Source organism: Marmota flaviventris, chromosome 19 (genome assembly GCF_047511675.1).
Source record: "Marmota flaviventris isolate mMarFla1 chromosome 19, mMarFla1.hap1, whole genome shotgun sequence".
NCBI classification, from domain to species: Eukaryota; Metazoa; Chordata; class Mammalia; order Rodentia; family Sciuridae; genus Marmota; species Marmota flaviventris.
This window is the reverse complement of record NC_092516.1, coordinates 36,042,576-36,068,042: the sequence shown is the minus strand read 5'-3', so window position 1 is coordinate 36,068,042 and position 25,467 is coordinate 36,042,576. Positions and strand designations below refer to the sequence as shown.

General features: G+C 49.8%; 1 protein-coding gene, 1 long non-coding RNA gene and 1 other non-coding gene across 6 annotated transcripts in view; 1 reads left to right on the top strand and 2 right to left on the bottom strand.

The window, feature by feature from the left end:
* Positions 1–915: 915 nt before the first annotated feature.
* LOC114108578 (uncharacterized) lies at positions 916–5,775 on the bottom strand. Its single transcript, XR_003585501.2, has 3 exons — positions 5,707–5,775; positions 4,911–4,963; positions 916–1,058 (listed from the first exon to the last, which is right to left on the bottom strand). It is a non-coding gene; the product is annotated as an uncharacterized lncRNA (long non-coding RNA).
* Positions 5,776–5,851: 76 nt separating this feature from the next.
* Positions 5,852–25,467, top strand: part of Fbxl18 (F-box and leucine rich repeat protein 18) — a 40,898-nt gene continuing 21,282 nt past the window's right edge. For 2 of the 4 annotated variants that reach the window (XM_071605256.1, XM_027919730.2), the window contains exons 1-4: positions 5,852–5,953; positions 12,555–12,599; positions 13,820–14,035; positions 16,466–18,009. In XM_071605256.1, the coding sequence (XP_071461357.1) occupies positions 5,936–5,953; positions 12,555–12,599; positions 13,820–14,035; positions 16,466–18,009 (1,823 nt within the window). In that variant the 5' untranslated portion in view covers positions 5,852–5,935. The remainder of the gene's footprint in view (positions 5,954–12,554; positions 12,600–13,819; positions 14,036–16,465; positions 18,010–25,467) is intronic. The other 2 variants (XM_027919731.2, XM_071605255.1) reach the window with 1 other exon arrangement.
* Trnaa-ugc (transfer RNA alanine (anticodon UGC)) lies at positions 15,803–15,875 on the bottom strand. The gene has a single exon. It is a non-coding gene; the product is annotated as a tRNA-Ala (tRNA).

The window sequence follows — 25,467 nt, the reverse complement described above, 5'->3', positions numbered from 1 at the left end:
ACAGTGCCCAGCCCATGCAGTCATTTTTCATCCAACACACCTTTTTTTTTTTTGGTGCTGGGGACTGAACCCAGGGCCTTGTGCATGTGAGGCAAGCACTCTACTAACTGAGCTATATCCCCAGCTCTCATCCATATTATTATATAGTTTACTTTTTTTTTTTTCCTCGGGTACTGGGGATTGAACCAGGGTTGCTTTGCCAACTTAGCCTTGCTAAATTGCTGAGGCTGGCCTCAAACTTGTGATCTTCCAGCCTCAACTTGAGATCTTCTTCAGCCTCTAAGCTTCTGGAATTGCAGGTGTATGCCACCACACCCAGTTTACATTTAAAAAAAATTAATTTTTATTAGTTATTAATGGACCTTTATTTATTTACTTGTTTATATGCGGTGCTGAGAATCAAACCCCGTGTCTCACATATGCTAGGCAAGCGCTCTACCACTGAGCCACAACCCGAGCTTGTTTTGATATAGGATCTTACTAAGTAGCCCAGGCTGGCCTTGAGCTTGGGATCCTCCTGCCTCAGTCTTTTAAGTCTGCCATTGTAGCTGGGTGCCATTGCACCTGACCTAACATACATTTTGAGCAGCCCATAGTGCTAGGTGGGGGACCACTGTGACAAGGAGACATTTTTTCTTTTTTGGTACTAGGGATTGAACCCAGGGGCACTCAGACACTGAGCTATTTCCCCCAGGCTTTTTTTATTTTTTATTTTGAGAAAGGATCTTGTTTTGGGCCTTACTAAATTGCTGAGGCTGGCTTTGAACTTGCGATTCTCCTTCCTCATCATCCCAAATTGCTGGAATTATAGGCATGAACCACCATGCCTGGTTCCTTTTATATTTTTATTTTTTGAAACTGTGTGTGTGTGCGTGTGTGTGTTGAACTCAAGGGCACTTGACACTGAGCCATATCCCCAATCCTATTTTGTATTTTATTTAGAGACAGGATCTCACTGAGTTGCTTAGTGCCTCATTGTTGCTGAGGCTGGCTTTGAACTTGCAATCCTCCTTCTCAGCCTCCTGGGCAGCTGGGTATACAGGAGTACACCACCAGACCTAGCACAAATCAATATTTTTAAGAACAGTTTTATGCTTGTAGCAAAATTGAAGGGAAAGTACAGAGTTCCCAGTACTTCCTGTTCCCACGTACCCACCCACCCACCCACGGCCTCCCCTACTGCCAACACCCTGAGGCAAAGGGTTACGTTTGTTACAACTGGTGAAGATACATGGACACAATATTACCCAGAATCCCAGGTGTACATTACAATTCCTTTTTGGTGGTGCACATCCAATAGGTTTGCATACATTTCTTTTCTTTATTTTTGGTACCAGGGATTGAACCCAGGGGCATTTAACCACTGAGCGACATCCCCAGCCCTTTTCTATATTTTATTTAGAGATAGGGTCTCACTGAATTGCTTAGGCCTTGTTAAGTTGCAGAGGCTGGCTTTGAACTCACAATCCTCCTGCCTCAGCTTCTCAAGCTGCTGGGATTACAGATGTGCCCAGTTTAATAACATGAGTTTACCATTATGGTTTCCTACAGAGCAGTTTCACTGCCCTAAAAACCCTCAGTGTTCCACCTGTCCATTCTCACTACCCTCTGGCAACTGCTGATTCTTTGGTACTGGGGATGAAACCCAGGGCTTAATGCACACAAGGTAAATGCTCTATCACTGAGCTCTTCTCCCGCCCATTGATCTCTGTAATGTTCACAATAGTTTTGCCTTTCCCAAAATGTTCTACAGTTGGAATCAAAAAGTATGTTGCCTTCTCAGACAGTCTTCCTTCACTTAATAATATGCATTTCAAGGCTGCGGATGTAGCTCAGCTACAGAGCACTTGCCTAGCATGTGTGAGCATTTGCAATACCCAATATTGCAAATAAACAAGATAATGAAAAGCTCCTAAAACAAGACAAAAAAGAAAAGAAAGAAAAGAAAATCATAATTTCCTCCATCTCTCTCTCCTTTAGGTGCTAGGGATTGAATTTGGGCAAGTCAAGCAGTCTACCACTGAGCCCCATCCTGGATGTGTCCCCCCCACCACCATGGTACTGGGGATTGAATCCAGGATCCCATGCGCACTAGGCAAGTGATCCACCATTAAGCTCCACGTCTTTTCATGGCTTGAGAGCTCAAATCCTTCAGTATTGAATAATATTACATTGTCTGGAGGCACTATGGTTTCTCCATTCACTTAGTGTCATAGTTTGGAGCTGGAAGGTCTAGACCTCAAAGGTCTATGTGTTGAAGACTTGGTCCCCAGAGAATCATGCTATTGGGAGGTGGTGGAAACTAGGAGGTGGGGCCCGTAGGAGAAAGTTAGATAGGTGAGGGGCCCCTTGAGGGTTATGTTGGGATCTCAGCTGCTTCCTCTCTCTCCGGCTTCCTGGCTGGCATGAGGTGAGACTGGATGGAAATCCTCCTTTGTGTTGATTTATCTAGGTATTCTGTTCTAGCCACAGAAAGCTGATGAACATATCTACTGAAGGACATCTTGGCCACTTCTAAATGTTGGCAATTATGAGTAAAGCTGCTGCAGACATGGGTGTGCAGCTATTTGTGGGATAGGAAGGTTTCAACTCCAGCTACATAGTTTGCAAAGTACACTGTGCATTTGTGTGCTGCAGTGGGAGCTCAGGAAAGGATATGGGTCCTTCAAAATGGCTTTTGAGCTAGATGCGGTGGCGCATGCCTATAATGCCAGAGCTCAGGAGGCCGAGGCAGGAGGATCCCAAGTATCAGGTCAACCTCAGCTAGTTAGCCAGACCCTATCTCAAAGTAAAAAATAAAAAGGGCTGGGGATGTAGCTCAGTGGTAGAGCGCCCCTAGGTTCAATTCCCAGTATTGCAAAAAAAAATTGCTTCTATGGACACTCTGAAGGTAGAGATGATGGGGACTACTTTGGCTGTAGCCTGTGCCTAGCACACAAAGAGCCACCAAAGGGGAGGTGCAGTGGTTCGCTCTTCCAGCAGGCACTACTGAAAGCCCTGTCCCCAGACTCCATCCCTGGCTGCAGGCTCCCAGTTCCTTGAGCTTCTCTCCTCTCTACAACAGCTGAGGATGCTGAACTGGAGGGCTCTCTCCTTCTTGGGTGGGCTCCAATCCCTGCTTCGCAACCCTCAATGATCCACATTCTCCTCTGCAAGATGGGGATGAAGGGACTGGGGATTGGTGACATTTCCAGTGCCATCCCAACAGAAAGGGACAGTTACAAGCAGCAGCTGGGAATGTGGGCTTCTGTCATTTGTTTTTATTTTTATTTATTTATTTATTTTGTAGGTGCTGGGGATGGAATCCAAGGCTCGTGCATGCCAGGCAATGAATGGGAAGGGGGTGGGGATTTTCAGAGACCACCTGCTTCATTTCCAGCCTCTAACTGGGTTCTCAGTGAATTCCATGGCCCACTGCTTGGCCCTGGGCTCCAAGTTCTGTTCTACACTGGGGCCAGCCAGACACTGCTCTCAGACCATGATCTGTTGGGGATGCTGTGAAGCAGTGTCCCCAAACCTGTCCCTACGCCCCTGGAAAGGCCCACGAGAGGGTAGGAGCAACAAGCCATTGGCACCAGCTCCACTCTGGGGGTCCTTGAGCTCAATGCATATAGGTGTCCAACTTGAATATTCCTGCAATTGGGGCAGCCAAGGAAATGTTGATGGAGTGGGTGACTCCTTCTTCCCTAGAACCAGCAGCAGTAGTCTTAGTTCTAGCTTCTCTTGATGGACTTGCTCCTCTGCCATGGACACTCAGAAGCAGTATCTCATTTCATTAATTACTGATTTGGCCAACATCCCTGAAGGGCCGGCTAACTATCAAGCACTACTCTATTGGGGGACAGAAAATAAACAAGTTGCCATGGTGAAACACATACAAAATTACAGAAGGGATGGGTCCAGGAGGCTGGGAAAGAAAACATCCAGGGAAGACTACTAGGAGGATGTGACACTTGAGTTACTGAGAAGCACCATCCAGGAGCAAAGCATCATCCCCCAAGGATAACTCAGTACACTCGATGGCTGGGCAAGCATCTCAAGCTTTCACCATCACGGGACCAGGGAAGGTGAAAGGGTAGAGGGAGGAGCTGAAGGACAACTAGGGTCAGGAGGGCGGAGGCAGAGGTGGGCCAGAATTAGGTTCCAATAGTAAACAATGGGAACTCTCATGAACATGCCTTTTTTTCTTTTTGGTACCAGGGATTGAACTCAAGGATGCTTAACCACTGAGCCACATCCCCGGTCCTTTTCATTTTTTTTTTTTTTTTTTCTGAGACAGGGTTTCAGTAAGTTAGAGCCTCGCTATATTGCTGAGGCTGAGGCTGGCCTTAAAACTTGAGATCCTCCTGCCTCAGCCTCCTGAGTTGCTGGAATTCAGGCATGTGTCACTGTACCTAGCCATTAACACACTTTCGAAGAGACCTGGTCTTGAATGTTGCTCTAGCTGGCTTCAAGTAATCCTCCTGCCTTAACATCCAGAGTGGCTGGGACTACAGGTGTGTACCACTGAACCTGGCTACACCCATTTTTTTCTTTTCAATGTCTGAAGTTGTACTTAACTGTGGACTAAACTGGATGTTCTTTTTTTGGGGGTGGGGGGAGAGATACTGGGGATTGAATCCTGGGCCTTATGCACTCTAGGCAAGTGCTTTAACACTAAATTATATTCCCAGCCTTTTTTATTTTGCCACAGGGTCTGATAAATCGCCAAGACTACTCTCAAACTTTCAATTCTCACTCTCGTTAGTCTCTGGAATTACAAATGTGAGTGACCACACCCAAACCCAGCCCGCTTTTATTTATTTTTATTTTGAGACATGGTTTCAACTTAGGTTGCCCTGGCTGGCCTGGAATTTGCTATCCTCCTGTCCTGCCTCATCCTATCAAATAGCTGGATTACAGGTACTCACCAGCTTAAGGTAGGCTCTTGAATCCAGTATGACTGATGTTCTCAGGAGAGGACCTATGGGGACACGGAGTGGGGAGATGGCCAGGTGAAGACAGAGAAAGAACCTGGGTGATGCTGCTGCCAGACCAGACGCCAAGGATCTCTGGCACCCACCAAAAGCAGGGGAAAAAGCAAGAAAGGTTTGTTTCCTAGAGCCTTTGGAGGGAGCACATCCTTGTACCGATGTTATTTCGAACATGTGGCTTCCAGAAATACAAGTGGATACATTACGGCAGCCCTATAAAACCAGTGTCCTCATCCATACCCAGTTCTGACTCCAAAGCATGAACTTATTCCATGGAGTTTTAGCAGTAAGCTATTTTAAATGCAAGCACTAAGGGGGAAAGGCATATGTCCACCCATTCACGTACTCAGCAAATATTGACTCAGTGTCTGCTACATGCCAGAGTTAGTTCTAGGAATCCCATCCTTGCTTACCCGTTTATGGCGGTGGGGCGGGGGGGGCAAAAAGAAAAAAAGACACAGTAGATCGGATGGTGCCAAGAGCTATGAAGAAATGTACCACGGGATGGGGGCGAGTTTGAGTGGTGAAGGTGGGGAGCAGGCTATGCGATCTTTCGGAAGGAGACAGGTGGATTGCAATAGGGAGGACAGTGTAGACTGCTAATGCAAAAGCCTGGTGGTGGGGGCATGTTGGGCCGGCAGAAGGAGGCTGGGGTGGCTGGAAGGGAACAAGCAGAAAGCGGAGGGTTTGCAGAAGGCGCTCAGAAAGTAGGCGGAGGCAACTGGGTACCTACGAGGCTCAATGCGCCCTATTCCTCCGGAGGCGCCACACCCCAAATGGCGGCTCGAGGTCCGCTGTAGGCGAACGGAAGTGCGTATTGCGGACGCCGGAAGTTGTGTTCAGCCCCGCCCCTTGCCGGGTCTCTTGAGCCGCGGACGCGCCGGCTTCCAGCATCCTTGGCGGGGCAGACGGGAGGCCTCGAAGCTGCGGCTCCTGCGGCCGCGGCACGGCCGGCCGGCGACATGGCCAGCTCTGGAGAGGTACTGTCCGCGCCTGTCTCTGCTCTACTTCTGCCTTGGTGGTCTCGGCCGCTCTCGGTCCTTCTCATCCCACCTGACTCCTCCCTCCCGACCCTTCTCCCCGACCCTTCCCCTGCTCTTGGGCCCCTCCTCGCCCCCTCTCGCTCTCCTCCCAGGCCCCCGTCCTGCCTCCGAAGTCACAGATTATCAATTCCCGCTTGTGTTTACCATCCGGTTTCCAATCCCACATCCTTGATGGGCAAAGTGGCTCCCCTCATTCCGTCCCCTGAGTTTCCAGGCCCTTGCTCCAGGCCCCTGTCTCCTGCTTGGCCCTCGCAGCTCTGGGACGTTGCCCCTCCGTGCCCACTTCCAACCCTCTTTTCTGTTTCTGTTCAGTTGCAGTCCAGCCTCCTTCTCTCTGGAGTACTCTATCTGGAGTGTGTGACTTGGTGGAGAGTGATGGAGGGAAAGCCAGTTCACTTAGGGATTTAGGGCTTATCCTGGAATTCCTTCCCCAAACGCTCTACAAATCTGGGTCCGTTGGGGGATACCAGCACGATCTGTGATGTGGTGCAGGGTATTCTCTGCAGGAAAGGGCTAAACAGGGCTCATGAGCTGATTAGTAGCTTCTTTCTTATCTACATGTATACCTGGGTTTTTATCTATCGACTTCCAAAACTCAGCGGTGGGTTCACTTCTAAATCTTAGAAGCATATTTGAGTTCAAGCAGAGGTTCAAGTATTTCCCTCTGAGTGGATGGGACATGGGTATGTAGAAGATGGCTGTGCACGGAGGTGGGTAGGTGGAAGATGGCTGGGGTTTGCTGATAGCGCCTCTTTATTTGAAGTGAATTTGGCCAGAAGTGGCTCCTCTGGCCCCTTGATTGATGGGGAAGGGTGTGTGACCTAACTGCAGACTGTCCATTGAAAAGTCAGGAATCTTCAGTTCCCTCAAGAGTTCTGGGGTATCCTGCTGTATTAGCAGATGCCAATTAGCTGTTATGTGCTTGGGGGATCTGATACCTTGGTTTTATGGAGTGCTGTTTCAAAGGCCCCTTCTGTTCTTGAAATGTGGGGCTTACTGACCAGTGAGGCTGCTTTGTGGCAGCCTCCTCATGGGAGGAGAGGGGAGGTTGATTTTACCCAAAATATAGAGATCTAGGTCCCTTTTTTGAAGGGGTGGTCAAATTATTTATTGAGATTTAATTCATGTACACAAAATTCACTCTTTCAAAGTATACAATTCTATCTTGTAAAATAAAAATGCAACCTCTATAGAGTCTGTAGATTTTATGTCCATTTGTATACTTGGTATTCCTTATGGTATTTAGAACTTTGTTTTTTATAACTAGGGTTCAGCAAGTATTTATTAGTTGATCATTGTTGAGCATTTTTGCACATATTTCTAATAAAGTGTTCAATTCGGTGAATTTTTAAGAACTGTATTAACAAGGCTGTGTAACATCCCCACTATCTGATTCCAGGATGGGGTGTCTGACTTTGGAAGTCCTTTAAAATGCAGTTGCTTGAAGGGTGCACATGTGATCTCAGTAACTTGGGAGGCTGAGACAGGAGTATCGCAAGTTTGAGGACTGCCTCAGGAATTCAGTGAGAAAAATAAAAATAAAAAATAAAAGTGGGCGGGGTGGTGCATACCTGTAATCCTAGTGGCTCATAAGGCTGAGGCAGGAGGATTGCGACTTCAAAGCCAGCCTCAGCCAAAGCAAGGTGCTAAGAAACCAAGTGAGACCTTGTCTCTAAAATACAAAATAGTGCCGGGGATGTGACTCAGTGGCCTAGTGCCCCCGAGTTCAATCCCTGGTACCTCTCCCCACCCCCCAAAAACATAGGGCTGGGGATGTGGCTCAGTGGTCAAGTGCTCTTGAATTCAGTCCTTGGTACCCTGCCCCCCAAAATAAATAAAATAAATAGGGCTGGGAGTGTAGCTCAGGTAAAGCCCCCCAGGGTTCCATGTTCCATTCCTAGTACCTCTTTTCCCCAAATGCAATTGTCCAACACTGCACCACTTTCCAAGAACTAGGGCTCCTTTGTTTTTTTTTTTTATATATATATTAATTTTAATTACTTTGAAACAACATAATTTTTGTACCAAAGAAGCACCCATTATGATTGCTAAATTGTAACACCAGCATTTTATGTATCTGATCCAGCTGTGCAAAACTGATCAATTTTCTTTTCTTTTTTTGAAATGGGGGTGTCCTTTTGTTGCCTAGCTATTCTCAAACTTTTGGGCTCAAGGGATCCTCCTGTCCACCCACACCTGGCTTCATTTTTTTTTTGGACTAAGCTGAAGTAGAAATTCCAAAGATAAAAGAGAAGCTTAAAGGTCATGTTTATTAGCTAGCACCATAATTCTAGTGTTAGAATCTTTCCAGCAACCTGAAGAAGGATGTGGAAGAGTTGAGGTTAGGGGGATCTAATGGGTAGTTCTTAATTTGTGGCCCTGTTTGTGCCCCAGGGCAACATAGGGTCTAGCAAAGAAGAGTCTCTGGGGCTGGAGATGAAAGCAAAAGCTCTGGGATCAGATGGTAAAGTAAAGGAAGCTCCTCTGAACCTCAGAATCCGCGCATCCAGGGGGCACGCTGGAGTTGCTCCTGAACTGGGGGGTTTCTTCTTGCCAATTAGCTGTTATGTGCTTGGGGGATCTGATATCTTGGTTTTATGGAGTGCTGTTTCGAAGGCCCCGTCTGTTCTTGAAGTGTGGGGCTTACTGACCAGTGAGGCTGCTTTGTGGCAGCCTCCTCATGGGAGGAGAGGGAGGGTTGATTTTACCCAAAATATAGAGATCTAGGTCTTTTTTTGAAGGGATGGTCAAAACTACAGTAAAATCTTTTTTTGGTTTTGTTGTTGGTACTAAAGATTGAATCCAGGGATCTCTACCACTGAGCCACATCCCCAGTCCTTTTTATTTTTTATTTTGAGATATGGTCTTGCTTATTTGTTGGTGGTCTTGCTAAGTTGCTGAGACTGGCCTTGAACTTGTGATCCTCCTGCCTCAGCTTCTAGAATCACTGGGATTACAAACATGTACCACAACACCTGGTGCAATCATAGGTCCTCTTTTGGTACTGGGGATTCAACCCAGAGGCACTTAACCACTGAGCCACATCCCCAGCCCTATTTTGTATTTTATTTAGAGACAGGTCTCAACTGAGTTGCTCAGTGCCTCACTTTTGATCAGGCTGACTTTGAACTCGAGATCCTCCTGCCTCAGGCGTCTGAGCTCTAGAAATACAGGTATTTACCACCATGCAGAGCCCTTTCTGTGTTTTGAGACAGGATCTTACTAAATTGCTTAGGGCCTTGCTAAGTTGCTGAGTCTGGCCTGGAATTTGCAGTTCTCCTGCTTCAGCCTCCTGAGCTGCCGGATTATTGGTGTGTGCCACCATGCCTGGCCATATGGGTCCTTTTGTAATTCTCCAGGTTTTAGTCAGGTTTGGCATGCCATCTTAGTTCTGAGTCAGATCCATTTCAACCATGTTGCCAGAAGCAAATTTAAAGCCATTCGTGGTGGTACACCCCTATAATCCCAGAAATTTGGGGTATTGAGGCAGGAGGATCACAAATTTGAGGCCAGCCTCAGCAACTTAGTGAAACTCTGTCTCAAATTAAAAAAATAAAAAGGACTGGGGTAAAGTGCCCCTAGATTCCATTCCCAGGCCAAAAAAAAAAAAAAGGTAAGTCCAAGCAGGAACTGGAATATGATGTTGGGTGGGGATGGTAGGATGGTAAGGAGGGCATAAAGGAGTGGCTCTGCCTTCATTTAATAGCACTTCAAATGATTCTGCAGCAGGTGATCCTATGCCTCATCTGGTTCCGTGCCTCTTTCTCCTGGGCATTAAAAAATTCCCATTCAGTTGGGTGTGGTGGTGCATACCATAATCCCAGTGATTCCGGAGGCTGAGGCAGGAGGATTGAAAGTTTGAAGCCAGACTTGGCAATTTAGTGATGCCCTAAGCAACTTAGACCCTGTCTCAAAATAAAAAATAAGAAGGGCTAGAGATGTAGCACCATGGTAAAGTGCCAAAAAAAAAAAAAAAAGAAAAGAAAAATCCCTGTTCAAAATGGGCTGGTGTGGAGGTGCCAAGGACTCAGGAGGCTGAGATGGGAGGATCACTTGAGCCCACCCTAGGCAACATAGTGAGGCCCTGCCTAACCTGCAGTAAAATCCCTGTTCCAGGAGTGGTTCCTGGTGTAGTGGAGAAGCTATCACAAATTCCAGGCCAGCCACAGCATTTAGTCAGACCCTTAGTAACTTAGTGAAACCCTGCTTCAAGATAAAAATTAAAAAGGACTGGGATGTGGGCTGGGGTTGTGGCTCAGCGGTAGAGCACTCGCCTAGCACGTGTGAGGCCCTGGGTTCGATCCTCATCACTACATATAAATAAATAAAATAAATGTATTGTGTCCAACTACAACTAAAAAATAAATATTAAAAAAAAAAAAAAAAAAAAGGACTGGGATGTAGCCTACTGGTATAGTACCCCTGGGTTTGATCCTCAGTACCAAAAAAAGAGTTCAGTTAGTAGATTCCTCTCCCTCCCACCACCTGGTGCTGGGGATTGAACCCAGGGCCTTGGGCATATAAGGCAAGCTCTACCAACTGAGCTATATCCCCAGCCCCACAGTTCTTAGTTTGTGAAATAAAGCATGCACAAGGCCTTGAGTTAAATCCCCAGCACCACAAAACAAACAAATTGTGGGAGCCCATTCTTCTGTCTGGGTCCACACTCTTAGTGTCTTGCCTGTCCTAAGCTTCCTTTCTTGAGTGCATGGTGTGTTAACTTAGAGAAGTTGTCTCAGGAAGCCTGAGTTTGGACCAGGCTGTTGCAAACCCAGCAGCTACCTCCCAGGATGGGAGTGTTATGAACTGCTACCCAATGGTTTCTCCTCTCATCTAGGTGCATTAGTGCTGCTGAAGAATGTGGATGCTGTCCCCACAAGAAGCCTGAGGGGTCATGCTGTGGACTAACAGGCTACATCTTTTACTTGGGGTACAGCGTATGGGAAAGATGATCTGTGGAGTGTGCTGGGGCTGGTTGGAGGCAGTGGATTGCATTCCTGTGTACTCATGAGCACTGTTTATTTTGGATACTGGGGATTGGACCAAGGGGCCTTAACTGAGTCCCATCTCCAGCCCTATTTTATTTAGAGACAGGGTCTTGCTGAGTTGCTTAGGGCCTTGCTGAGTTGCTGAGGTTGGCTTTGAACTCACAATCCTCCTGCCTTTGCCTCCGGAGCTGTTGGGATTATAGGCATGTGCCCCTGTGCCTGGCATCATTTGAATTTCTGTGATTTCTAGATGGCTTTAAGAAAAATTCAGGGAGATGGGGATGTGGCTCAGTTAAGAGCACTTGCCTAGTATGTACAAGACCTTGGCTTCTATCCACAACACTGCAAAAAGAAAGAAAGAAAAAAAAAAAAGAGATTAACTATAGTAGTATGCCTGTAGGAATCTCATGATGCTGGCTTCCCCCCACCCACTACTAGGGATTGAATTCAGGGGCACTCTACCACTAAGCCATATCCTCAGGCCTTTATTAGTTTTTAAAATTTTGAGAGAGGATTTTACTAAGACTGGCTTTGAACTCAGCTATCCTCCTGCCTCAGCCTTCTTACTCAGGATTACAGGTGTGTGTTACCACGCCCAGCATTTTTTTGTTATTTATTTATTTACTTATTTTTAACAATGCTGGGGATCAAAAACACAGCCGTTCAAGTGCTCTGCTCCGAGGTACGTTCTCAGTGCTGAGGATTTTGTGATTTGTCCCTGTTCCCATCTCCCCATGTAAGCTCGCTGTGGCATTCTTACTTGAATAAGTCTATAAATTGGGTTTCAGGATGGGGGAGTCTTGTGATCTCACAGCCCCTCCCTCTTCAGCTTTGGCCCTCTCTGGAGTCTTCTTTGCTGATAGAGATTGTCCCTGCCTCAGGTGCCTGATCGGGGAATCTGGTCCTTTTCTTTTCCTTTTGGCTGAGGACCCTTTGAACCAGAGCCTTGTATGTGCCAGGTAAACCCTCTAACACTGGGGTTACACCCCCAGCAGGGAATCTGAGTTTTTAAGAGGTGCCTGGGTGATCCCCATGACTGGTCTAAATACTGTGCTAAGGGAAAGTCACTTGTGGTTGGAAACAGTAGGCCCAGAATACGACCTGGAGCATCAGTAGGCTTGAATTGATGGCTATCATCTACCCTTGTCACAGTGGAGATGGGAAGATGGGCCCAGGGAAAGGCTCCTCTGTCTGCTGCTTCCTGATATGGAGGGAAGGTGGAAGGCCTTATCCTGTCTTGATGAGTCCTTGAACTTTTGACCTTTGTGGTAGATGCCCTTCTGTACTGATTGTGTCCTTTGGTGTCCATTGTGGCTTCCTTTTCTAGAGGATGGGGGATTCTTCTTTGTTTGTAGGGAAGCTCAGGTGGGAGACCCTCTGGGGCACCTCTGGGGCCTGGGGAGGGCTGGGCAGGAGGTGAGGGATGGCACAGTTAGTTCCAGGAGAGCCGGCCCCAGTGCGGGGTGTGCAGTCAGGCTCTTCCTCCATGGGCTTCACAGTTGCCATGGCAGCAGCTGAGTTTCACAAACTCAAGGCTTCCCTCCCTACAGATGTGTGCAGGAAGCAGAGTGGAAGAAGGCCGACTACAGATGAAGGTTTGTGTAGACACAATTCCTGGAAAAGGCAGCAGAAGGGATGGTGGTGGGTGCTCTGCTGGGAGTGGTCATTAGGGAGGGGGGCTCTCAGCATTGGGAAGGGAAGGAACATGCTCCCCTTATGTAGTCTTAAGCACTCCTTTGTCCTTAATTTGGGAATTTCCTGTCACATTAGCAGAGGCTCAGCACAACCCCCTCCTAGTTGTACAAATCAGACAAGATTGGGCGTGTTCAGGGTGGTGTGGCCTTAGATGCTAGCTGGTTGTACAAATCCAAAAGGCCTTGAGCATTTGGACCACAGCCCCAGATTAGGGAAGAAAACCTTGTAGTTTGTCAGGTGTTTATAGCAAAGCAAAATGAAATGTGTGGATATCTTTTGGAGCTACCAAGATGAGTTTCTAACCAAGAAGTTTGAAAATTGGAGATAAGTTGTGCCCTCTTTATTATTTATTACTGTAAGATTTTTAATGTCATTAGTCTAGCCAGGCACAGGGATGCATGCCTGTAGCCCTGCCTACTTGGGAGGCTGAGGCAGAAAGATCTCTTCAGCCTAGGAGTTTAGCAACACAGCAAGACCTTGGGCAACAATAGCAAGACCCCCATGTCAAAATTAAAAAGTTAATAAAAATAAAAACGTGATTTATTCATCTAGTAGGTGCTGTTTTTTGGACTTGTATGTTTCTTTTTCAGTGATGGTTCCTCTGTTTTTACATACCCTAGTGATCATGCTTCCACAAGCCCTGTGGCAGGCATTCTGAGGACATGATATGCAGTGTCTCCTGTGGTCACCACAGCCCCCTGTGAGATTTAGACACGAGTGTCCTCTGTAGGCTTCTTGACAGTTCTCCTGGCCTAGGATCTGTAAGGGTAGAGCTTGACATCAGAGACTGGAGTTAGTAGCTTTCATCAGTGGGTCTAGGTGACTGGTCACATCCTTGAGTATAAAATATTTGAGAGTTGACTAGGTGACACCATTAGTGGAAAAAATCTCCTAAACACAGTGAACTTCTTTCTAATCTTTGATCCTGGTTTGCAGATCTAAAAGGGGTTTTTGAAGAATATCATTAATTCTTTGCTCCACAGTTATTTGGTTAAAGCACCTGCTTTTTCATGGACGGGGGGAGGGGTGCTTATTTGGGCTCTTCTCCTTAGCTGGGAAGGGCAGGCTGATAGTCACCCCTGGGGGTCCTGTAGAAATTTGATGTCCTCCTTATTTTTAGGACGTGTCCAATGAGGATGATGTGCCCCCAGCAGCGGCTGATGTGGCAGGTGGCGCCCACCTGCTGGGGTTTTCTGATGAGATCCTGCTGCACATCCTGAGCCACGTCCCTAGTATAGACCTGGTTCTGAATGTCCGTCATACCTGCCGGAAGCTCGCAGCCCTGTGTCTTGATAAGAGCCTTGTCCACACCGTGTTGCTGCAGAAGGACTATCAGGTGAGGTGGGCATCGGGCAGGAGGTTGGAAATAGCCGAGGTGCTGGTCTTTGGGTGCTGGCAGGGTCCTGTGCAGTTGGGAATTCCACCTCTCAACGCAATCTCCAGCATGCATTAAGTGACAGAAGCCAGGGCAGAAAAGTGTGGGAGGTAGGAGGCCTGCCTCCCATAGGGACCCAGGAGTGGACCTGCTAGGTGCCGGAGTGGTGCTGGAAGTCTGTGAAGCTGAACATGCAGCTCTGGAGGTGCAAGGTGTCACTGTGATACCCTCAGCAGTGTGAGGGAGTTGCAGTTACTTGTTAAAATTTCTGAGAAATCCCTGTGCTGTCCTGCTGAGTGTGGGCTCACCTGGGCGGGTCCAGGGCAACAGACATGGCCATACCCAGGCCATCTCACTGCACTGCAGCTGGAGGCCTTCTCCCCAGATGGGACTCGTGCCTTTTTTTTTTTGGGGGGTTCAGGATGGAACCTGGAGCCTTGTGTGTGCTCAGCACTTGCTCTCCTTTTTTTGGGGGGGGGGGTACTGAAAATTGAATCCAGGGGCACTTTGCCACTGAGCTGTATCCCCAATCCTTTTCTTTTTTATTGTGAGACAGGGTCTCATTAAGTTGCTTAGGGCTTGTTAGGTTACGGAAGCTGACCTTGAACTTGTGATCCTTCTGCCTCAGCCGCCCAAGTTGCTGGGATTACAGGTATATGCCACCATATCTGGCTCCCTGATTTTTTTTCCAAACAGTTTTATTGATATACGGTTTTAACGTACAATCTATTCATTTATTTAAAGTGTGCAGTTTAATGTTTTTTTGTATGTTACATTATTAATTTTGTTGAGTTGTGGCAAAATGTATGTAACGTATAGAGGTGCAGTGGCACACACCTGTAGTCCCACCTGTTTAGAAGGCTGAGGCAGGAGGATCACTTCAGCCACCCTGGACAACAGAGCAAGATGCCCCCCTGCCTCAAAACAAAGTGTAAGATTTGTCATTTTGATCATTTTAAAATTTTGATTTAAAATCCATAAAATTTACAATTTTAATCTCTCTCTCCTTTTTTTTTCTTGGCGATGGGGCCTTGTTTTGTGCCCAGGCTGGTCTCAAGCTTCTGGGCTGAAACGATCCTCCCATTGTAGACTCCTGTGCAGGTTCTGACTTTTTTTATTTTTGGTGCTGGGGATTGAACCCAGGGCCTGGCATATGATTGGCAAGTGCTCTGCCACTGAATTACACCTCTAGCCCTTTTATTCAAAATAGGGTTTCACCAAGTTGCTCAGGTTTGGGATCCTTCTGCCTCATTCATCCCCTTGAGTGGCTGAGATTGTATATGTTTGAATCTTTTATTTTTGTTGTTTTTTCCTTTCTTTGGGTACCGGGGGTTGAATTCAGAGGCACTTGGCCTCTGAGCCACATCCCCAGCCCTATTTTGTGTTTTATTTAGAGACAGGGTCTCACTGAGTTGCTTAGCGCCTCGCTATTGCTGAGGCTGGCTTCGAATTCGTGATCTTCCTGTTTCAGCCTCCCTAGCTGCTGGGATTACAGGTGTACACCACTGCACCCAGCCTGAATCATTTTAAAATGTATAATCCAGTGGCATCAAGTATACTCACAGCCTGTACAACCATCACTATTACTACCCACCTCCAGAATTTTTTCATCATTATAAACAGAAACTTTGGAACTATTACATAATAGCTTTTTGTCCCCCTTTTCTTAGCCTGTTTTTTAGCCTACTTTCTGTTTCTGGATTTGCCAGTTGTAGGTTTTTTTGTTTTTGGGGGTGCTGGGGATTGAATCCAGGGCCTTGTGCGTGCAAGGCAAGCACTCTACCAACTGAGCTACATCCCCAGCCCTGCCTGTTGTAGTTATTTCACATAAATGGAATCATATAAGAGTTGAGCTTTTGTGTGAGGCTTCTCTCACTCAGCATGTCCTTAAGATTTATCTACATTGTAGCATGTGTGAGAACTTCATTCCTTTTTATGGCTGAGTAATATTCCATTACATGGATAGACCACACCTTGTGCATCTTTCCTTTGTTGGTAGTCATTTGGTTGTTTCCATGTGTTGGCTGTCGTGGTACACGGTGCGACAAACTCACTGTGCAGGTGTCGGTTGGTTTCCCTGCTCCTTGGGTATATAGGTAGGTGTGCAGGTTCTCAATCATGGTAATTCTATGTTTAGTTTTTAGCAAAGTGCTTTCTACAGTGGCTGTACCACTTTCCATTCCCATGAATCTGGGGTCTCCTGACTACTGGCTTGCAGCAGGAGAGTTGGTAGGGAGGGGCAGGTAACTTCTCTTCCAGTCTGAAGCAGAGGGCCTCCACCGGACCCCCATGGCTCTCTGACGTTGTGGGGAGTGTGCACCTAGGGGCCAAGGAAGCACTTGGGTGCCTTTAGCCCCTTTCCTTCCTTTCCTGCCCATCCCTGTCCTGCAGGCCAGTGAGGACAAGGTGAAGCAGCTGGTGAAGGAGATTGGCCAGGAGATCCAGCAGCTGAACATGGCCGGCTGCTACTGGCTCTCAGGTTCCACCATTGAGCACGTGGCCCGCTGCCGTGGCCTGGTGAAAGTGAACCTCTCGGGCTGCCACCTGACCTCTCTGCGCCTCTCCAAGGTGCTCTCGGCCCTACAGCATCTACGCTCACTGGCCATTGATGTGAGCCCCGGCTTCGATGCCAGTCAGCTGAGCAGTGAATGCAAGGCCACGCTGAGCCGGGTGCGGGAACTCAAGCAGACGCTCTTCACGCCCTCCTATGGTGTGGTCCCATGCTGCGCCAGTCTCCAGAAGCTGCTTCTCTACTTTGAGATCCTGGACCGCACGCGCGAGGGCGCTGTCCTCTCAGGCCAGCTCATGGTGGGCCAGAGCAACGTGCCCCACTACCAAAACCTGCGCGTCTTCTACGCGCGCTTGGCCCCCGGCTACATCAACCAGGAGGTGGTGCGGCTGTATCTGGCAGTGCTCAGCGATCGCACACCCGAGAACCTGCATGCCTTTCTCATCTCTGTCCCTGGCAGCTTCGCCGAGAGCGGAGCCACCAAGAACCTCCTGGACTCCATGGCCCGAAACGTGGCCCTGGACGCCCTGCAGCTGCCCAAGTCCTGGCTGAATGGCTCCTCGCTCCTCCAGCACATGAAGTTCAACAATCCCTTTTACTTTAGCTTCAGCCGGTGCACACTGTCTGGTGGCCACCTGATCCAGCGGGTCATCAATGGCGGGAAGGACCTCCGCAGCCTGGCTAGCCTGAACCTCAGTGGCTGCGTGCACTGCCTGTCCCCTGATTCCCTGCTGCGCAAGGCAGAGGATGCTATCGATAGCAGTATCCTGGAGACGTTGGTGGCAGCCTGCTGCAACCTGAGGCACTTGAACCTCTCAGCAGCACACCACCACAGTGCTGAGGGCCCAGGCGGCCACCTCTGTCAGCTCCTGGCCCGGCTACGCCACCTGCGCTCCCTGTCCCTGCCTGTGTGCTCTGTTGCGGATGCGGCAGCCTGGGCTGACCGTGTTCCTGTGCAGCCGGTGATGCGTGCTGTGCCCCGTGGCTTTGGCAAGAAGGTGCGCATAGGTGTGCAGACCTGCCCCAGCCCCTTCCTAGGCCAGGCAGCCCCCCAGCCTTCCTCTGTGTTCTGGTCTCTTCTGAAGAACCTACCCTTTCTGGAGCACCTCGAGCTGATTGGGTCCAACTTTTCCTCAGCCATGCCGCGCAATGAGCCTGCCATCCGCAACTCCCTCCCACCCTGTAGCCGGGCACAGAACGTTGGGGACTCGGAAGTGGCTGCCATTGGCCAGTTGGCCTTCCTGCGGCATCTGACACTGGCCCAGCTGCCGGGGATCCTGACTGGCTCTGGGCTGGTCAGCATCGGCTTGCAGTGCCAGCAGCTGCAGTCCCTCTCGCTGGCCAACCTGGGCATGATGGGGAAGGTGGTCTACATGCCTGCCCTCTCGGACATGCTGAAGCACTGCAGGCGGCTAAAGGACCTCAGGTGAGGGGCCCTCGGCACCTCTGTGCCCTCTTCTGGCTCTTTGGAGGCCTTAGAGGCTGGTGAGAGGGAGCAAGGCAGCTCAACTGCAGGCTTGCAGCCAGGCTGCCAAGAGCACGCTTGGAGGTTCCCACAGAGGCCTGTCCCTGGGCTCAGAGCTTGCACACAGTGCAGGGCTCAGGAGGCTCTGCGCAGTAGCAGTCTAGCAGAGCCTCTTGGTGCTGGGGGCAGAGGTCTCTGCGCTTAGTGTCGCAGTCATTATGCTTGTAGTTTGAGTGATGGCCCCATGTGGGCTGCCTTGTGCACCATCTTATCCAACCCTCATGGCTGTCCTGCTGGGTGGGTGTGATTGTCCTCATCCATATGAACCACTAAGTCAGAGGACCAGGATTTGAACCTGAGGCCTTCTACCCAACTCTGTGATTCTTGGAGGATGTATAATGGTTAGTTAGGACCCGTGGGGTCAGGGCTTCTGGGGTGGTTGGCAGCATTTGTGGAAGCCCCAGATATTTGAAAATTCCCCCAAATTTATAGCAGCCAGGACCCTGCATGGAGGTGGGAGAAGATGAGGCAGGTGAGGGCTGCGTGCAGGTGAGGTGCTAAGGGACGTCGGCCAGGGGAGGGGGCCTACTGGCATCCCCCACAGACTAGAGGGGCACAGAATGGAGACAGTAGAGATTAACTCAGAAGCAGGACAGTCTCTAGGTGGAGGCCTGGGATAGAGTGGCAGGACCAGGCCAGGAGAGTGCGGGGAGGTAGAGGCCATAGGCCTCAGACTCACCTGAGGCCCTACGGGGCCGACTGGCACTTCTGGAGCCACCTGGAGTGGACCCACCCTGAGCAGAGCTGTGGAGCGAAGGGGCTCTTGTGACAGTTACTGACTTTTTTTTATTTACTTATTTTTTATTGACTTTTTTAATTGACTTATTTATTTTTTATTTTTTGACTTTTTTTTCTTCAATTGTTTGTTAGTTTTATTTTGTGTTCTACATCCTGTTACTTAAAGGATAAGAATTTGTTATCTTAAGACCTATTCGAAAATCTCAGCAGGTCTTATTTTGAAAAATCACCCAAAATGTGAAGGTAGCAAATCTAGTTCTACGAGGCCAAGAGGAGGGGGCAGGGCATAGGTAAATCAGAGGGTCCCTCTGCAAGTCTTCAGCTGCTGGGATGGGCAGGTGCAGGCAGCATGGGGCCATAGAGCCACGTCTTAGCCCATGTGTCATTGTCCCTAGAATGGTGTGCGCTTACTTCATATCTTTGCCAAGGGCCAGGCATCCAGCTGGTCATTCCCACAGTTGTCCCTGGAGGTTGGTGCCATCTCTGGTCCCGAAGCACGGCTGAGGCAGAAGTGCTGAGCTGAGTGTCTTCTTACCACCAGTCAAAAGCCAGAGCTTGACTTTGGCCCTCAGAGGGAAGACGGGGTGTCCATCGTAGACCTCTGCTCATTGCTCTGCTTGGCGAGATGTGAGCAGAAGCCGCAGGCGCTGTGCTGCTCCTGTCCTCCGCCTTCAGAACAGCCTAGCCAGTGTGCCCCGCCCTGTCACTGTCCTCTGAGTTCAGCCACGCTGAGGCTGTGTGTATCCCTGTGGAGTGAGAACCCAGGGCCGGGCCTGGGCCTGGGCCTTCCAGATGGCAGCGCAGGTTGCTCTGGGAGTGCGTATGGCTGGGTCTCAGCTTGCTCCTCAGCTCGCAGACGCCTGGCCCAGACCTGGGGCGTTGGGGGTGGGGTGGGGGGTGGGAGTGGGGCCTGGTACTCATGTTTGGGAATTGTGCATCTCAGGTGTGCTGACTCTGAGAACTCGGCTGCTAGGTTTCAGGCTCCTGTGGCTTAGAGTCGATGTTAATGTAGGTGTGGGTGTCCCCTTTTGCACTCAGGGAAAACATGGTGGCCAGGCACATGCAACTGTGCCCCCACAGCAGCTGACCCCTCCACCGCCTCTTGCCTTTGAGCCTTTTGGGCTTCCAAAAGGTGTGATGCCCTTCTCCTGTGCATCTGCCCCTGTGGTCACCAGGCATCCTGCCCTGTTTTCTATCTACTTCATCTCTGTCTAGTCTCCCACACTCGGATCTCGCTAGGTCTGAAACACCATGGCCTTGGCCTTCCTGCAGGAGCAGTGGCTCCCGTGGTCAGTGTGCCACGCAGGGTTGGAAGCTGCATATAGATGGCAGAATACATCCAGCAGATGGACCCCTGAGGGCGGCTGCTCTGCTACCCTTATTGCTTCTTGTGATTAGGTGTTGAACGGCTCCTACAGTCAGGGGCCCTGGTGAGCTTTGGAGTTCTGAATTGGCCAGCTCAGAGCTGAGGTCTTCATAGATCTTGTTTTGCCTTCTGCCAGCCCATTAAACTGCATGCATTTTCTAACTGGACTGCAGCCAAGCTGTTTGGTCATTATCAGGGAGTGTTTGATAAAAACAGAAACCAGCAAAAGTTAAGTCGTTCCAAGGAGTCAGAGCCCTAAAAGGCAGAGAATGAAAAGTGACAGATTTTCCCCAACCTGCTTCCAGAGCGCTTCCTGACAGTGGTCAGTGAGGTCAGGCCCGGGGTGCAGTCTGGCCCTGAGCAGTTGCTGTGGGGTCCTCAGCACAGAGATGGCAGGTGGCCATGGTGCTTGAACCCATAGACTCAACCAGGGTGGGGGGCCCCTGGTGAGAACTGGTCAGAAAGACGGGGAAGAAACAGCAGAGAACACTGAGGAAGCACATGAGGGGGACACATTGCCCAGGGGAGCAGCTGCCGTGGTGCAGCTGTGCCTCTGAGCTCATGTGACAGCTGCTAGTGCTTCTCACCTGCTTGCAGGTAATGACCCCTTTGAGATCCTCAACAGCCTGAATATAGTTTATCCTCACTTCACAGATGGGAAAGGTAAGGCCCAGAGAGTTAGGGAACCTGCCCAGCTTCACAGCTGCTCTGCATGCAGCTGGAGTGATTCCTGCAGAGGCAGCAATGCCACAGTGGTCACAAGGGCCTGTGGTTGAATGTCTTCTCCAGGATCAGGGCCATGTGTGCAGCATGAGAGGTGGCACTGGGGATAAGTGTTTTTTGTTTGTTTCTGAAGTCCCAGGGATTGGAACCAGGGCCTCCTTGAATATCCTAGCAGAGTGTGGTACCGCTGAGCTACATCCTCAGCCCTTTTGGTTTTTTGGTATGGGGATTGAACCCCAGGGACACTTAACTGCTGAGCCACAACCCAGCCCTCAGTAAATTGCTTCGTGCCTCACTAAGTTGCTGAGGCTGGCTTTGAACTTGCAATCCTTGTGCCTCAGCCCTCCCAAGCCACTGGGATCACAGTCATGTGCCACTGTGCCCACACAGCTCTCAGCCCCCCCCTCCTTTTTTGGCTGAGGATTGAACCCAAGGCCTTGTGCATGCAAGGCAAGCACTCTGCCAATTGAGCTATATCCCCAGCCCTCAGCCCCTTTCACTAGTTTCAAGACAGGGGAGTTCCCCAGGCTGTCCTTGAACTTGTGATCCTCTTGCCTCAGCCTCCTGAGTAGCTGAGATTACAGACATGTGCCACTTCGTCTGGCATAAACGCGTTTTGTAGGCCACCCTGAGAACCTCACTGTGGCTCATAATGGCATCTCTGTGCACAGACTCTAGCCTGTGCCCAGCAGCCGCAGAACCATGTCTGCTCTGAGCTGGGTACTGTCTGTTCAGAACAAACACCGGTTTCTGGCATGCAGCCAAGTGGCCCCGTTCCTCTGGATTCCTGCCTTCTGTGACAGGCAAGCCCAGGGAAGCTGCAGGGGGTGGAGCAGGTGGCACCTGCTGGCTGTGGGCAGGAGCTGCACAGAGGAAATGGTGTTCTGGGCTCATGGGAGGCTGGCACAGGCTCCCAGGGCTGCTGGGCACCTGCATTTCCCAGGGGAATGTTTTTCTGAGATGGCAACCCTTGGGATTCCAGACTGACCTGCTGGCTGCTGCTCCCCCAAGTATGAACATAAGCATTGTGCCAGCCTGGACTCCTGTTGGGAAGGAGGTGATGTGGGAACATGTTCTAACTGCAGAACGTGGCACACCTCCAAGGTGAGGGGGTCATGAGCAGGGCTCACAGGGGCACCTTCTTTCCCAAGACGTAGCAGGCCTTGCTTTGTGCTGGAGTATGGGTAGTGTTACCCCAGGTCACCATGGGTTGCCTGGCCTTGGAACCAGGACAGCATCTGAGCAGGGGCAAGAGAACCATGCCAGTGGCCCCTGAATACCTTTATGGTCTAGTGCTGCCCCTCACTTCTCTGGAGTGGACCTTCTTGTGTCCTCAGAGCTACAGGGAGACTCAAGACACCCCTCAGGAGGTGGGATTTGGAGGTCAGATCTTTTTGGCTGGAAAGGATCAGTACCACAGGCACCCTAAGACGAGGTCTGTCAGGAGAGAGACCTTTTCCTTACCCCTGTCTGACTCTGCACATGCCAGTCTCCCACCTTAGGTCAGTTCTCCCAGCCACCCAGAGCGCCATAGAAATGCCACCTGCAGGCCCTGCCACTATGCAGGGGAGGTGGGAAGGTGCAGATGTGCTGGCCCTGCTGTTAGGGGAGTGAGTGTGGACAGGATGCCCCCACTAGGCACATTCCTCCTGAAGACCTGTGACAGTGACACTCAGAGCAAAGAATTTGAAAGAGGCTGCCCAGTTGAGAAGTTTCAAAAGTACACAAACGTTGGCGGGTAGACTAAGGGCTGGCAGTGCGGACCTACATCGCCACCTAGTGGTCGACGTTACAAATGCTGCCTGGCCTCTTGCGTGGGAGGGAAAAGCCCAAGTTGACTGCTACCAGGAGTCAGAAAAGCCCAAGTTGACTGCTACCGGGAGTCACCCTGCCTCCGGGGTCTCTGCACCTTTCCCATTTACCTACTTTCAGATCTGCAGATGTTTATATATTTTTCTAGGGTATTTACTATATATTTATACCCTTGGACCACCCTGGATGGCTTGGAGAATGGACCTAAGGTGGGGAACTGGCATGTGTACAGTCAGGCAGGGGGTGACTTAGGATATTTGTTTTTTGTAGTGGGGATTGAACCCAGGGGCACTCAACCACTGAGCCACATCCCAGCCCAATTTTGTATTTTATTTAGACAGGGTCTCACCGAGTTTCTTAGTGCTTCGCTTTTGCTGAGGCTTTTTTTTTTCCTTCCCCTGTGGTGTTGGGGATTGAACCCTGGGCCTTATGCTTGTGAGGCAAGCACTTTACCAACTGAGCTATATCCCCAGCCCTGAGGCTGGCTTTGAATTCATAATCCCCCTGCCTCGGCCTCTGGAGATTCTGGGATTACAGGCATGCACCACCATGCCCGGCTCAGGTTTTTTTTTTTTTTTAAGTTGTAGTTGGATACAATATCTTTAATTACTTTTTATGTGGTGCTGAGTATCGAACCCAGGGCCTTGCCCATGCTAGGTGAGCGCTCTACTGCTGAGCCCCAACCCCAGCCCCTCAGGATTTGTTTTTTTAAAGATAAAACCAACATGCACAGCCCTGGGATTAATCCCTAGCACCCGCCCCCACCACATACACACAAATAGAACCAAAACCAAATAGTGTTCAGACATTTTCTCTAGAAAAATCAGCTCAAAATTCAAATCCAAAATTAGAGTGCCACTTATTAGCTGTCTGGACTCCACTGACATAGGTTACCCATGTGTCCTTGGGGAAGGGGACGAGAAGCCACATGGCCACGTTCCTGGGCTGGGTAGGTATCTGCTCTGTTTCTGGCTGTTGGGATTGGTCCTGTATCTCTGAGGACGACCCTCGTAGCATGGGACAAGGTTTTGTGGGGTGACAGAGCAGCCCTGCAGGGCTCCTTCAGCTGCACCTTTCCCATTTACCTACTTTCAGATTTGCAGATGTTTATATATTTTTCTAGGGTATTTATATATTATATATTTATACCCCTGGACCACCCTGGATAGCTTGGAGAATGGACCTAAGGTGGGGAACTGGTTGCGTGTATGCAGTACGCTCTTGCTTTTCCAAGTCATCCCCTGAAGAACCTGCATTTCCCCCAAGCTCAGTGTCAGCAGCAGCACCTTACTCATTTTCTAGGTGTTCAGTGGCTATGTAGGACCGGCTGGTGGCTCCATGTGGTGACTCCACTCAGAGATGGCCCTGCTCTTGGTAGTTGGGGCTTACTCTTAATTTTGCAGATCCCTCTCCTCTGTCCCTTGACCATGACCTGCTGGTGTTCCTGGGTGGTGGGATGGTGGAGGCTGTACAGCTTTGCAGACAGGGAGATGGGACGCTCACTGCCTCTTACCTGAGCCCTGGGGCCAGCCGTGTTCATGGTGTTGCTGTGTTCAGTGCAGTTCACACCACCTGAGTGAAGGGAGGTCTGATGGGGGCACACTGTCCCCAGTACAGGCTTGCTGCCATGTGGCAGTGTGGGCATTTCTCATCATGCCTTCTCAGGGATATCCCATGAAGTCATCCGCTTGGTCTGCTCTGTGCACAGTGAGACACGGGCCTCCTGGGGTCCCTGTGGGTCAAATTGTAAACAGTGGTGGGGTGATGGGGACTCTGTCTGCCCCATGACAAGCCTGAAGCTGTAGAGAACCTGTGTTCTAGGTCTGAAGCTAGGTGTTTGTAGGGAGATTGGTGCAGGCTTGGGCCTTGGGCACTTGCTAGCTGGACCTGCTTGACTGGACTCTGGGGCCTCAGAACAGCTTCCCCGTGATATGTGTAGTGCCCCCAATAGGGCCAGGCTTCAGCCGGAGTGTTGTCCTGCCTCCTACCATGCATGGAGTCTAGTGGTGGTGGTGGTGGCTCCTTTGGAAATGACTGATACAGGGTGTGGTAGCTTATGCTTGTAATTCCAGCAACTCAGGAGGCTGAGGCAGGAGGATTGCAAGTTTGAGCCAGCCTGTCTCAAAATAAAGGCAGTGGATGTAGCTCAGTGGTAAAGCACCCGTGTTCGATCCCCAGTACCACCAGGAAATAAAAAGAAAGAAATGACTGACCACTGCCCAGTGGCCTCCCTTTCAAAGCCCTCTTAAGACTTGGGTTTCATGTTCTCATGGTCAGACACCGGTGACCTCAGATGGATGAAGTCCCTTTTGGCAAAGGGAAGCCACTTCCTCAGGAAGTGTCCTGTTGTTTCCTTCTGCCTCAGCTTTCAGAAGGCCAGGGGTCTGGGTGCGCTGTGTTCTGGCCCAGCTCCTGGGGGCTGGCCCCCACCCTGAGCTGCAGCTGCCCACAGTCATCCCCAGGTACTGCCTGGCCAGCCTCTCCCACTCCTGCCTGCCTTGCACTGATGTCCCCTCTCCCTTTGCCACCTGCCTTGAAGCTGCTCAGTGGACCAGTAGCTCCCTCCGGAACAAACACAAGCTTTTTTTTTTCTTTCTGTTTTTGGTACTGGGTGTTGAACCCAGGGGCACTTTATCACTGAGCTACACTTTTTATTTTATTTTGAGACAAGATCTCAATAAGTTGCTGAGTCTAGCCTTGAACTTGTGTTCCTCTGGCCT